At 34.4% G+C, this 13759-nt stretch overlaps 1 protein-coding gene across 1 annotated transcript; it reads right to left on the minus strand.

The window, feature by feature from the left end:
- Positions 1-388: 388 nt before the first annotated feature.
- Positions 389-12995, minus strand: LOC140833029 (uncharacterized). The gene is given in 24 exon segments (XM_073197405.1): positions 389-576; positions 2130-2235; positions 2433-2695; positions 3279-3338; positions 3625-3813; positions 4009-4162; positions 4243-4330; positions 4409-4487; positions 4581-4662; positions 4740-4840; positions 4935-5003; positions 5232-5299; positions 6160-6233; positions 7027-7071; positions 7248-7309; positions 7381-7491; positions 8075-8140; positions 8230-8331; positions 8594-8680; positions 9784-10059; positions 10187-10324; positions 10997-11058; positions 12250-12648; positions 12651-12995. Coding segments are annotated over 24 exon segments (2997 nt in total). The 5' UTR covers positions 12913-12995; the 3' UTR covers positions 389-522.
- Positions 12996-13759: the final 764 nt, after the last annotated feature.

Raw genomic sequence — 13759 nt, forward strand, 5'->3', positions numbered from 1 at the left:
AAAAAAAAAATAGGTATGGTATTATATTTTAATTATATTAAAATTTACTAAATGAATAATGAAAATGAATGGTCAATTATCTCCAGCAAGAAATGCAGCACAAAAAAAGAATAGAATATTTTGTTCCCCTCATTCCGCCCTTTTTCAGAAACAATCTCCCGACGCCACACATAGATGTGACAAATATAATATTAAAAAATTCAAAAGAAAATAAAAACAGAAGATCGTAAATTAAAAATATTGTATCATAAAACAAATCATGAAGCATACTTTTTAAATTTAAAAAAAAAACAAAAAAAAAAACTCAGTGATGATCATCAACAAGCTATATTTGTAAAACAATGCATCACAGCACAAAAATTTGTAAAATATACCAGACTTGTTTTACTACTATATATCAAACTGTTTCTAGTGTCGATCTTCAACAATCGATACACAGATACCCATTGTTATAATTATTGTACAATGAAAAGAAGAGTAAACATTTCAACTGCACCATATATACTTCAGGTAAGGCGAATATCAGAGAAGAAATTCTCGCATTCGTACAGGTCTCTTCACTGCATTTGTAAATCCCTACACACAACAAAGGATGAAATATGCATGGAAGATGATGGTGATATGTTCCAGTTATTAGATATTGCAGCAAGAAAGAATGATACAAATTGAAGCATGTATACTTTGTCATTCCTAAGTTCATAGGAAGAGCTAGTAGATGAAAATGAAGTAAATATCGAACGTGCAGATCAATGAAAATGGCAAGTATCGTCACCTAGTTTGGAAAAGTAAATAGTCCTACGATTGTATATCAGTTGCAAACAAGACACAAGTTTTTTATCCAACCCTTGTTAAAAGTCAAAGGGGCGATTCACGAATGTTATTTGCTGGGATCATGTTACCATTTTGACAAGCTACATTTCTGTTCTAAAAGGGGTATTCATGGGGCTCGGAGCCAAGAAACCGTTACTAGTAAGGAATTTGCAGTTACACATTTTCAAAGGATCACGAGCACCAACTGAAAACTGCACTTCTGCTAAAAATAAATGTCCACGTGTATTAGTTGTTCCCAGGTCGGCCAGTAAAGGTCTAACATAGGGAGTTGCTTAGTCTTAATCAGAGGTGCAAACAAATTGAGCCAGCTTGGTCGAAATTATCGATATTTGAGCCAAACTCAAACAAGTTCGAACAATTTTTCAAGTCGAACTCAAGCTTAAATTATTTTGTTCAATTGTTTGAGAGCTACTTCTGAGTTTTATTATTTTATAATTATAATATAATTTTATCTTAAATAAATATATTTCGAGTATTGTTCTAGAGCAATAGTTTCAATAGCTCCCAAAAAATGTTTGAATCCTTCGAAATGAACTCAAACTTGAGCTCTGATTCGAGCCAAACATTTTAACCATTTTGAGTGAATCGAGCTCAAGCTCCAATATATTTAGCTAATTCAAGTCTTAAATTTTTTCAAATTCGGCTCGATATGGTTCGTTTACACCTCTGGTTTTAATACCAGCATTCCTAGGACCAATGCGATGGGACAAGGATGACCATAATGACAAGCTGAAGGCTAGAAGCAATATTAGACATGAAATGAATAAAACTGATATGATTGCGGCATAATTGGTCAATTTTTAAGCGAAAATGTTTATTAATTTTTCTATCAACCTTCGCAGTTTAAGAATTCAATATAAGCCAGCCAAGGATTAAATTTAAAAGTTGAAGGTAGATAGATTACTCCACAAGCGCTGGTGATAATGGGTAGGAATATTGATAAAACGGTAAAGTTTTAAAACAAAAATAATCTCAACCTTGTCACAAAAATAAACTTATATCTGAAATGCATTGAAAATTCTATATGGTGGGCTAAACGTTCTCCAAGAGATCAGGAGATACTAAAACAAAACAAGGAATAAAGGTGTCACATCTAACTAAGATGAATCTGCATGAAAATTGAAAAAGACCGAATTTTTGGGAAAATTCAAGGAGTTATTTTAAAAAAAAAACAGTAGATTGTAGGTGAATTTCATGGTAAGTAATAAAGAGATCTTTTATTTCAAAAGCAACACAAAAGAATGAAGAGATCTTTAGTGTATTTGACATCTTATAGAATAATGAAATACAAAGCATACCTCATTGAATTTGAACAATATAGGACGTGAGTCTCTCTCCATTGTTCCCGGCTTTTTTACCATATTCTCTGAAACTTGAGAGCCTTTATTATTTGCTTTTCTAAACCTGAGAAACAGAAATTATACATGATCAAAAGCAAAGAAATGTGAGAAGGGGGAAAATGATGAATATTTTACAAAACTTTTGATGCTTGTTCTCTTTCTTTTCCGTCTCTTAAACCCATTTTGTTTTTCTTTCTAGTGCACAAAGGACCATGAAAAGATGGTCATAAGAGGATTAAGTTAAGAAAAGTGTGGTTATACCTATCAAAGAAACTATTGAGGTCACCCGAACACTTTTTTGTTCTTTCCAATGACTTAAATGAATTGGATGAAATAGAGAGGTCAGATTGCTTTGAAGGTGTTCGACCTTCCCCAATTATTTTCTTTTCAACAGATCTTGTAGTGTAGCAAGATTTGGATAATTGTCCACTTCCACTGCTATTATTTTGAAAGGAACTGGTCTCTTGCGCATAGAAATGGGTAGATTTGGTAGTGGCAGCTTGCAGAATCTTTTGCTTTTCCACCTATAAATCATCATACATGACATCATTTCTCATAATAGAAATTACGGCAGCTCAAGGTAGGCCGTTCTCGTGAGTCGTGGCCATAGATGTGAATCAAGTGAGTGAATTACGCAAAATTATGAGCACACAATTGTGATCATTTTATGTAAACAAGGATGATAGTAATGACAAAAATAATCAAGATGATTAAGCTGAACTTCACATACACACATGCATATAGTTAATTAGATATTTGTCCAGAAGAGATAAAACTTCACAAAAAGTAAAATCAATATGAATAGCATCCTAACTTTGCTAGTATCATAGATAACTGAAATTTTTACCATTCTAATACAGCACGCATTCAAATTAAACAATACAAATTATTTTGCAAGTCAACATCGAGATCAAGGACACTTGTGTTGTCGGGAATTCTCGTTACTTCAGGCAGCGAAGTACAGCCAAGTAAAATAAGCAAAAGAACGTCATCATTTTTTCATAAACTACTGAGAGAACAAGTCACAAATCACGATTAATTCTGGAACGGTTTAAATAATTAGTTATCATATGAAAACCGAAATAAACACTCAACTCCATAATTTACCTCGTGAACCAAGACTTGCTTCACTGCTATGGCGAGATTGAAGTGACCTGGACAGTACCCCTGCTCGATAGATGAATGAAAAGTATAAAGTGATGGAACTTCATTAAAGAGTTAATTGTTCTGAATAAATGCGGGAAACAGAGAATTTGGGAGAATTGTTTATTGTTTATGTTTTCTTGATATGTAACTCATCAAACAAACAAGACTATACCAATAGGGAAACAAATCAAATTATTGTTCAAGTATAATATGGAGATTCTAACACTTCCAAAGCAGAATAATATTTTTTTCTAAAAAAATGAAAAGTGTTACGTGAAAGGCACATCTGCATTAATAGAACACTAACCTTGAAGTTAATAAATTTGCTGAGAGGGGGATCACAAAAAAGTTCAGACGCCTCTAAAGCATCCTCATGTCTTGAAGTCCCAGATCTATCAGATTTGATGTTCTTGTATGTAATAAAATATGACACCATGACGTTCACTAACTGACCCAGATCACTCCTCTCTTTTTCTGAAAGTAAATGCAATGCAACCTGTGAAGGGATACAGCATTAGAAGATGGGCAATAAAGGCCTCATTAAAGTTTGTTCATGCAAAACACTTTTCGGCCACAGTGCCTGATGGAGAGGTAGCATTTAGATCCCGACAGGTTCTTACTTAAAAAAATGCAGCACTAATAAACAGAATTGGAAATGAAGCTAAATATAAAGAAATTCATGATGAATTACTGGTCTTAGTGTTGGTGGTGAGAGAATGTGCAGCATGGGAGAAACTGAGTCTTCTGTAAAGGATTTCATTGACAAATGCCTCGAAATGTATGGTGATATTCTATTATTCCATGTGTAAAACATGTCCACCCGTTCTGCTGAAATTGTTCGGTGCCTGCAGAACATTAACACAATATTTAACTACAGAGCAAACATCAGGATAGAAATTTCACAAGTACCATGTCATTAAGATACCTCTGGAAAGACTTCGGCCATTGAATTTCGAGCTTCTCAAGTTGAGCCACCAGACCATGTATTGATATTGCTATTGGAGGTTGATAAACTGTGGAAATGAAATTGAAATTTGAACCATGCATCACCAGAGGAATTGACCATTTATGATGACCAAGTATTCAATTACCTTGAAGAGACATCTGTTGTGTACGCATGATGTATCGATGATTTACATCAGAAACTAGCAGATTATCTAAACATTTTACCTGAGTGATAATTCACCAAAAACAAATTATTATCCCCTGGATGAAATCTATATGAACAAGGTATGCATAACTTAATTCATAAATAATACTTACTGTCTTTTGCATAACAGGATCAATATAACGGAGCAGCAGAATGTTTTCATGAATCCCATCCAATATTAATTCATAATCACCACTGATGGAACAAGAAGATAAGATGTATCACCCAACATTTATATAAAAGTTCATAAATAAAACAATTTTAAAACTTACCGGTTAGATACAAGGGAATACAGAAAATCAAAATCTTTTGTGATGTTGTTAACAGAATAATTAGATTTCTGGGACCTTTTCTCCTTTTTCTTGTGGAATATCTTCACACAAATAAAGAGGAAATCACAGCAATGCCGACAAGTAAAAATGTAAGAAATTGCTTAGAAATTGATGCAAGTCATTTACCAAACTCACCTCTTTCCATACATCAAAAGCACTTTTAGAAACATCCTTCCGACCAACCACTTGAGAACCTATCTCCAACTTAAAGGGGAAAACAATATTAAATGCTAACCATTTTGTTTAGAGTTGAACCTTGCTTTGACAAGATAATTCAATTAGTAGAGAAATAAAAGAGATCAGTTATATGGTAAATGTGAGTAATAACCATGTTAAATGGTGATAATCCACCTGGACCGAATAATAGGTGTTTGAACGAATTATATGACCAAAAAAAAACCAACAGGAAAAAAAATGAAATTCAAAATATACCACATTGAGGATTTCCTTTTTCTGGTGGAGAAACTGAAGAGTGTTCAAGCATGATCGAATATCACATTCTGTATGGAAGTTAAGATAAGAAATGAAGTGACTAAGAAGTGATAACTTTTTGAAATTCACAGATAAATATGAGACTATATGTAGTTCAGAGACGTCATATTCAGTAATTATCAAATAGGAAGAGAAATAAATCAAAGGTACAGTAAGACCATGTTGCCAAAATATAGGTGTGAACTGCGTAAATTAACTTTCAAGCATCATCACGTAGAAAAAATAATACTCATCAGTCATCACTTAAGAACAAATGAGACCAGATTCCCATTATTATTCTCTTTAGCATATATTTAAGAGAACTCAGAGGCTAATTTCACACCATAAAAATTCTAGTACTTATTCCATTTAATGAAAACTCACTGTATTTTCCCATCTTGAGGTATTATTGTTAATTTTATTTTTTGAAATTCAACTGCTTCTGGACATATCAAAACAGGATAGTGCTTCCCCAGTAATCAATGGGGAATTCAAAATGCATAGTCTTCACAGATGAGACTCCACTGCACCCTGAATTTCACTGTTCATGGCTACTTCTAAATATAGCTCTGTGACCATGATTTCTCAGAGCTAGATCTGTAATCATACTGACAAGTTTAATATGCATACCAAAAACTTCTCCCAATGACGGACACTTTTTTCCATGCCAATTTAAGAGATGATTGCTGACTGGTTTCCCAGCCATTGTCTCTAAATCTTCATGCACTTTCAAATCCCTCTCTCTCTCTCTCTCTCTCTCTCTCTCTCTCTCTCTCTCTCTCTCTCTTCTTCCATCCCTCCCATTTACATAAAAGACTGTCTGTAGTCTTGAAACTTGATATTGAAACTAGAAGACATACAGTCAAAACAATGAGGAAATTATGCTTACCTGTGTACTCCGCCAATGCAGTAAGAGCAACAGAACTCGTTTTCAATCCTTCTTTGTTACATATATACTTCAGCCTATGATTCGGCAAATTTCAGTCATTCGTTTAGGTTATCATATTGGAGGTAGCTTCAATACAAGTTGCCAGCACCAACTGAGTGCAAATTCATTAATACACAAGTGACACAGGCATATTGTTGCATAAAGAAGACAATGTGAGACTTATTAAATAAATTCTTAAGGTTGTTCTTCAATTGATAGATTTCATATTCCTTCAATTATTGGATGTATGAAATTCAAGTGAATTTCAGATCCATATTATATCAAGTTGAACAATTTCAATCATCACTATGATGAGTTTCAAATCCACCCATGAAAATTCATTCCCCAAATCCTTCTCAAAATCAAATCCCTTCCTCTAAATTAAATGGATCAATCCAAGCATAGCCTAAGACATTTTAACAAAAATAAACTTGACTAGTCAAGAAATGGGAACGAATATGAAAACAAAAAAAATGAAATATCAATATTAGTTGGAAGTTAAAACTACAGATGCGTTACATTTGACAATATGATGTCAAAGGCAAAGACATAATTATCGCAAATTAAAGTTCATAATTGTATGAATCCATCTATCAGAATGAAAAAGCATATAGTTTAGTGCGAATGTATCTTGTGTTTTGTCGGGAATAATAAAAAATGATATTAGTGAAATGTAATAGCATGCTAACAGACTTAAGTTTCATTTTCTTTTGAAAAAATTATCATGTCTACCACATAAAAATTCCAGAAATTCATGTTCTATCTATTATCCACCGAAGAAAGAACTGCCAGAACTGATTTATTGAATAAAAATATATAAAAAAATACCTATTTACAACGCGAGTCGCTGTTGGTTGGACAAAAATATGAACCCTGCAAAGTAAGAAAGCTTCTTCAGGTAAAAGGACATGATCAAGCCACAAGACAGTAGTTTTTGCTTTTATGCGGATGGAGACTTAATACACCTAATCCTGACTCTGACCCTGACCCTGATTCACTAAATCCATTAAATATGAAGCAAAATTGATGACAATTTATCGGGATCTTACTTTGCGACCTGACGTAACGGCCTTAAGGCTGGTGCATACAGATCATTGCAAATGCATATCACCTACATTCAAAAACAGCTATCTCAGTCAAAATAATATTTTAAACAACAGTATGAGATAATATCATACTTACTGGCCTCAATAAAGATGTACTATTTTTTCTTTTTTGAGAAGACTTTCGCATAGAATGTCCTTCCTGGACTACGTTCTCCTTCCCAGTATCTCTTTTTTGTTCAGCAGACACCTGCATCATTTGGGTAAACATTTTTTGACACTGTAGGCTCTATCCTGATAATATAGAGGACTACTAAGCACACGACAAATTCTAACCTTGTTAGTTACCATGTAAACTAATTTGACAACAGATGTAAACCCTAAAAATTTATGAATCAAATTGATTTATATGAAAAGATTAAAATTATGGATAAAAGAAAGTCATCAAGCAACAAAATTTTCTTAAGATATGGGAGAAAGAGATTTTTTCAAGGATCAAACCAAAAAATGAACATCTGTGGGAAAGTAACTACCATTTATAATCTCCCTATCTGCTTTTCTTCAAATTTTCAGGCAGCCATCTGGTTGTAAAATGAATGTGTTTTGCCCGTATAAATACAAATGCATAAATCAAACAAAACAATGTGCAGTTGAATTTACAGCAATTGCAAATATAATCGTAATCATGGAAGAAATTCACCATTGTTACTGTCCACCACATGTTCAGGTTAAAAATGAGATGCTGCTTTGGTTGATCAATTTATTTCATATTTAATTGGTTATCTGTAACATACAGATGCAATTATTAACTGCACAATGATTTCATAACATACCAACCGAAGAATGACCTCCACAGCACCCTTGCCATCATTAAGGGCCCCATCAATTTCATCAATGATCTAAAAGAATAGTCCAATTTCTGTTTCAGATAACATCAATATCACTGGAAGAAGTAGTGCAATAACAAAATTTGCACATTGGAACCTACCAAACACTTCGGCTTTGAATCAGCAATAACAGAGTTCATCTGAACCACGTCAAGAATTTTAGCTTCAATGGCTGCTGATGACCGATCATCACTTGCATTAATCTGTCACAGGAAGAAATGTCGTAGTGTCATATACGATATGAATCACAACTTGTATGCATGAAAGGACAAACATAGCTCAACAATTTACTCAATGGCAAAAAAGTTTGGTGTCTGATTACAATGTAGTCTATTTTAGCAATAAAATGGAAGGATTATTCTAAAAAATTCATCAAACCGAATCTGACAACAGATTAGAGAAGTATGTCCTACTATGTACTTATCAACTGAACTATAAATACAAACATAAATGTTGATCTCAAACCTCCACGACTCGGTATCCACAATGCTTAGCAGCTACATGTGCAAGTGTTGTCTTCCCAAGCCCAGGGGGACCACAAAGCAATAGAATCTGTGAGACATTGAAGTTTTTATTCGATTGACATTCAACAATAGCAGGTGAATTTGCGTGACAACGCATGAGAAATATAAGTAGACCATAAGTCATGAAGCTCAGACATCAATTAAACACATCATAATCGCTCTAGTCTGAAGCAATTGGACGACATGATAAAATAACTCATCGAGATTTTCATCATTGAGGAAACCTGATTCAGGAAAAAAACTGAATATTAACTAATAATGTGGATACAAATGATAAAATGATAAAATGACAAGAAAAATGGATGTGGTATGATCTAGCAGCAGAGTTGGTTTCACAGCAAACACATTTTTACAAACTCATTATTTGTAAGAAGCACCCAACAGTAAGTAAGATGGTCCCAAAAACAGGACTTACTGCGTCCCAAAACTAGACCCAAAAGTGCATAAAAGTGGCCCCCAACTCCAACTGCGCAGAATTTTTTTTCAAAATTTCAGCTGTTTTTGTAAAACAAATCGCAATATCTATGCAATTAACCATTTGGTCAGTTTCAATTCAGGCCAGTTCGTTAACACCCAATATGGCAAGTAGAAACTAACTCTATTTAGCAGTTGGAGAGCAGAATATCATACAATCTGAAAGAATCATTAACCTTGGTCGGTAAAAAAGAGGACTACGGTAGCCAGATCCCACAATTGCAATATGTTGGGAGCCACGAAAATCGACTAAGTTGGCTATCACCTAGCTGTTTATACTTACACATCAACATCAAAACAATTATCTTATGAAACAAGTTCAAAATACTTCCAAACTCTACGTTTTCTTTGATTCAGCTGTCAATGTTGAACTCCATAGTCTCTATTCATCACACATACTACTTAATGCATGGAAAGCGCTCTTTATGTAGATCTTATGTATTTTCATTTGGAGACATTCAAGCTCCTTGAAACATGAGTATAAAACGCACCAAGCCACTAGATATCAGACCTGATCTGTAGTATATCATGTATCCAAATCAAATAGACAACAGCAAAGGTTCTTATAGAGAGATTTTCACACACCATGATTGTACGAATGACACTAATAAGAATTATAAGAATTATTTATATGGAAGAGGCGGGATACTAACAAACCTTCTGTTCTGGAGGGCCATAACATTTGCGTCTCTTGTCCTGTGTCTCATTAATTCTTTGAGAAAAATTGTCTTCTTTACTTGGCCCATTATGAGTTCTCAAGGTATCTAGCTCCAATCTGGGTTCTCTCTTACTTTCATGATAATTTTTGGTAGATTGTTTATGGTGTCGAGAGCCTGAAGAATGACGTCTTAAAGCAGAAAAAACATCCTCAGTGGTACTCGTTATTTCACATCCAAATACACAAAAGTCCCATTGTTTTAACCACAAGAGAACCTGTGATATTGACAATAAAGGTAAAAATTATGTGACAAGCAGTACCTCAAAGTAGTGTACATAGTGACATACATTCAGAAATCAATAAAATGCAAGCAGAAGAAACAAATTATAAAGCCATCACAACCTCACGGTTTGTTTGCTCAGCGCTCAGAAGCTCTGTAAATGAATTTGGAGCATATTTGTCCACCCAAAGTTTCTCGGTAGCTACTGGTGCTTTTGAACTGATTACTTCAGTTGAAACTTCAACACTTGCTCTCAAAGCCTGCAATATTGTTCAGTATTAATATTTCATACAAAATCAAGGTTGCTGGCTTTACAGCTTAAGGCTTACATTGCAAAATAAATGGCTTCTATCATTATAAACATTACCAACATTAAAAAAAACAAATTGATGAATGAAATGTTTCTATCTGATTTAATTCTATTTATAAGTGGAGCTAGCTTCATCTCGGACTGTCAAAATTTGAAGCTACAAAACACAAAAATTGAATATACTTGGCAATAACTTAATTGTGAAAGTGAAATTACCATATAAACAACAGTTGAAAGTTTATGGCATCTTAGTGGCAAGTTGTCACATCACGCTACCTTTTACAATAATAACATGACTTCAATGTTTTCCCAAGAGTATTTATAATTGTAAAATTGAATTTACTGTGGCACTCATGCGTTAGTAGGAAACTAGCCTGTTTAGAAACAGGCAAACAGCATTACAAGGGGTTGACAAAGAGAACATCCAATAATTCAAAGTGAAGTTTATAAAAGTGGTGGGGGTCTGGCCTAACCTGTCTTACAACATGTTCTAAACGAAAATATATTACATAAGAAGCTTAAAAAAGGTTCCCGTATTATCATTCCATGGAGAGAGGATGAGAAAACAAAATAGAAGATTGAGGAAGACATTAGAAGTATCACAGAGTATGCTGAAGCTTACATTAGTGAAATCATCCTGCTCCACTTTTTGCATTAGAACTCTGACAGGTTCCTGAAGGAGCCCTGCAAGTGAAATGAAATAGTTTTGTACAAATGATTTCAGTCGCTAAAAAAAAAAATCTTTCACATGAACTCAGGAGCATGCAAGATTCTTCACAATCTTCATATTATGTGAAAATAGCAATGTGTTGATGCCACAAACAAAGCTCTACAAACTTCAGAATTTATTTTCAACATTTGAAGTTTGACAGAGACTACCTACCGTACAGTTTTAGCTTGGTCCAAATTGGTGTTTAAACAAGCGGTAGGTGTCCGCCTACGCCCGCCTAGGGCATAGGAGCTTAGGCGGCCGCCTAGAGGTTTTTTTCCCTATATATATAATTCCTCTTGTTTGTCTCCATATTTCTCAAATAATTAATCTGTATAGAATTCAAACTAAAAATCAATAGCATATTCCTTACTTTTAGTCGATAGAAATTGATTGAAAAATATGCTGAACTTTTAAAAAATATTTAAAAATAAAAATAAAAAATTCTATATATTATACTAGGTGACCGTCTTTTTGAACAGCGCTCATAGTCATCGCCTTTCAAAAAATCGGGGCATTGGCTAGAACATTGCTCCAAATCTAGAAAAAAAATTAAGGACAATATGGAGATTAAAAGTCTACACATTACCAATGCACAAATTCAAAGCCTAATTGGTTCGATTCATGGATTAATGCCAGGTTGTATGATACATTTCCAAACATAATGTGTGAGCAATGGATAGGGAAGCTGGAACTGACAAGAGTGTAATTAACACTTATCTTGAAATAATAAACCGAGGGTACAATAGAAGTCACAATTAACACATTTTGATTTGCAGTTCCATGATTAAGAGGCAAGTTCTTAAGTTGATAAAAGAGAAAGAACAATACAGCATCGCTGACATTATACTTGAAATGGGAGTAGAAAATGTAACATGACACCAGAACTAAAGTTCGAATATAAATCCTATAATCTTCATATCATACTACTGAATTTTGTGTCATTTATACCAGAATAAGATCATTGGTTTGATGTACTATACATGCTTTGAAGTAAGTTGGTAGCAAACACAGACTCCGGCTTAAAAAAAAAGTCAAGAGCATGCAAATTCAAGCACACACTGATGGGCCCATAAATGTAGTAGCGGGCAAAGGGGCAACCCATAAAAATAAAGATCCCCTTTACTATCCACAGGTTAGCACCCAGCAAAAAGATTAAAGCTCACCATCACGTTCCTGTCTGAGACTCAATTTATTTGATTTCTCCTCCATACCCATCTCTGATCTACATAGCTTTGCATAGACCCTTTCCCCATCCAACCCTGTCACCGGCATACAATCCCCTTCGATCTCCGTTGCATACCTAGACAATATCCTCTCCCCTCTCTCTTCCTCCAATACTTCAACCTCCTCCACCTGCGGCGGTGAATATCTCAGCCACTCCTCATCATCACCCTCCCTACCTCCATCATCCACCGAATTCATGTTTTCATCCCTTCCCTCATCAACCACCGTTTCTGGGCCGCCCGCCAGCAGACCCACATCTGGGAGCTTAGATAAAACCGATTTATCCTTCACTACTTCCTCATTACCAAGTCTACTTCTCTTCCATCTTGATAAAGACCGTTGAAACACAATGGCGATTCGGGAAGGTTAGATCGGGAGCGTTTCTTATCGATACCGTTGATTTTCTGATGGGTTTTGAAAGGTGAGGGCCTCGGAGGAAGGGAAAGAGTGGGTCTTTCCGGAGGTGGATTGGGCTCTTGCCGCGGTTCAGGAGAGGAAGGAGGTGAAGGGGGCTCCAACTCAATCTCGAAATCTTCCTCAAATTGCTCGTCAAAGGAATTGGATTCCAGCCATTCCAAGACGTCGGCATCAGGAAAATCCATAAGCTCCGCACAGCGAGTGGCGCGAGAGGGAAATGTGTGCGAATGGCGGGAAAGTGAAGAGCATATATAAAAGGAAAATCCACTCATACGGCACGTGTCAGACTCAAACCTACTAGCCATGCTTGTACGCTCTCTAACAGTATATGAATTTGGGAATTATGCCAATGTAGCTCTCCAATTCCTTGTTTTGATTTTTCTTTTACTTTTTAAAAATAAATTTAAATTTAAAAAAGATATAAAATTATTTTATTAAAAAACAAACTGCTATAAAAAAAATTCATGAAAGTTCAACGGTTAATTAATAAAAAATACCAAAAATTGGGTTGTGTCAAACTATTTTTGTTTAATTTAAAATAAAAATAATAATAACTAGTTAACAGCTACTTTAATAAAAATAAATCAAATTTTCATCTATAAATACTCATCACCTTACACAACTTATTTCAATCATTCAAACACCTAAATCACTCAAAAAATCTTCGCTCTACTATTTTATTCGTCTAAATTTTATTTTGAATATTTGTTTCTCTTATCCTATTTTCCTCCGAAATAGATGAAAATAACCGAGGATTTTTTAGAAATTTGGTGAATTATCCAAAAATATCATAAAAAAATACTTCATCCCAAAATTCACAAATTCCATTAAATTATCCATATTTTTTATACCCACCAAATTATCCACATCACACATATCCATCAAATTATTCCTATAATCCATATCCATCAAATTATCTATGTAATCCATATCCACAAAATTATCCATCTAATCCACATGCAACCGTATACTTTTTACATCTCCGATGAAAAATGAACCTTCCACTCCGACTTGTAATCCATATCCACAAAA

Source organism: Primulina eburnea, chromosome 5, assembly GCF_022965805.1.
Source record: "Primulina eburnea isolate SZY01 chromosome 5, ASM2296580v1, whole genome shotgun sequence".
NCBI lineage: Eukaryota > Viridiplantae > Streptophyta > Magnoliopsida > Lamiales > Gesneriaceae > Primulina > Primulina eburnea.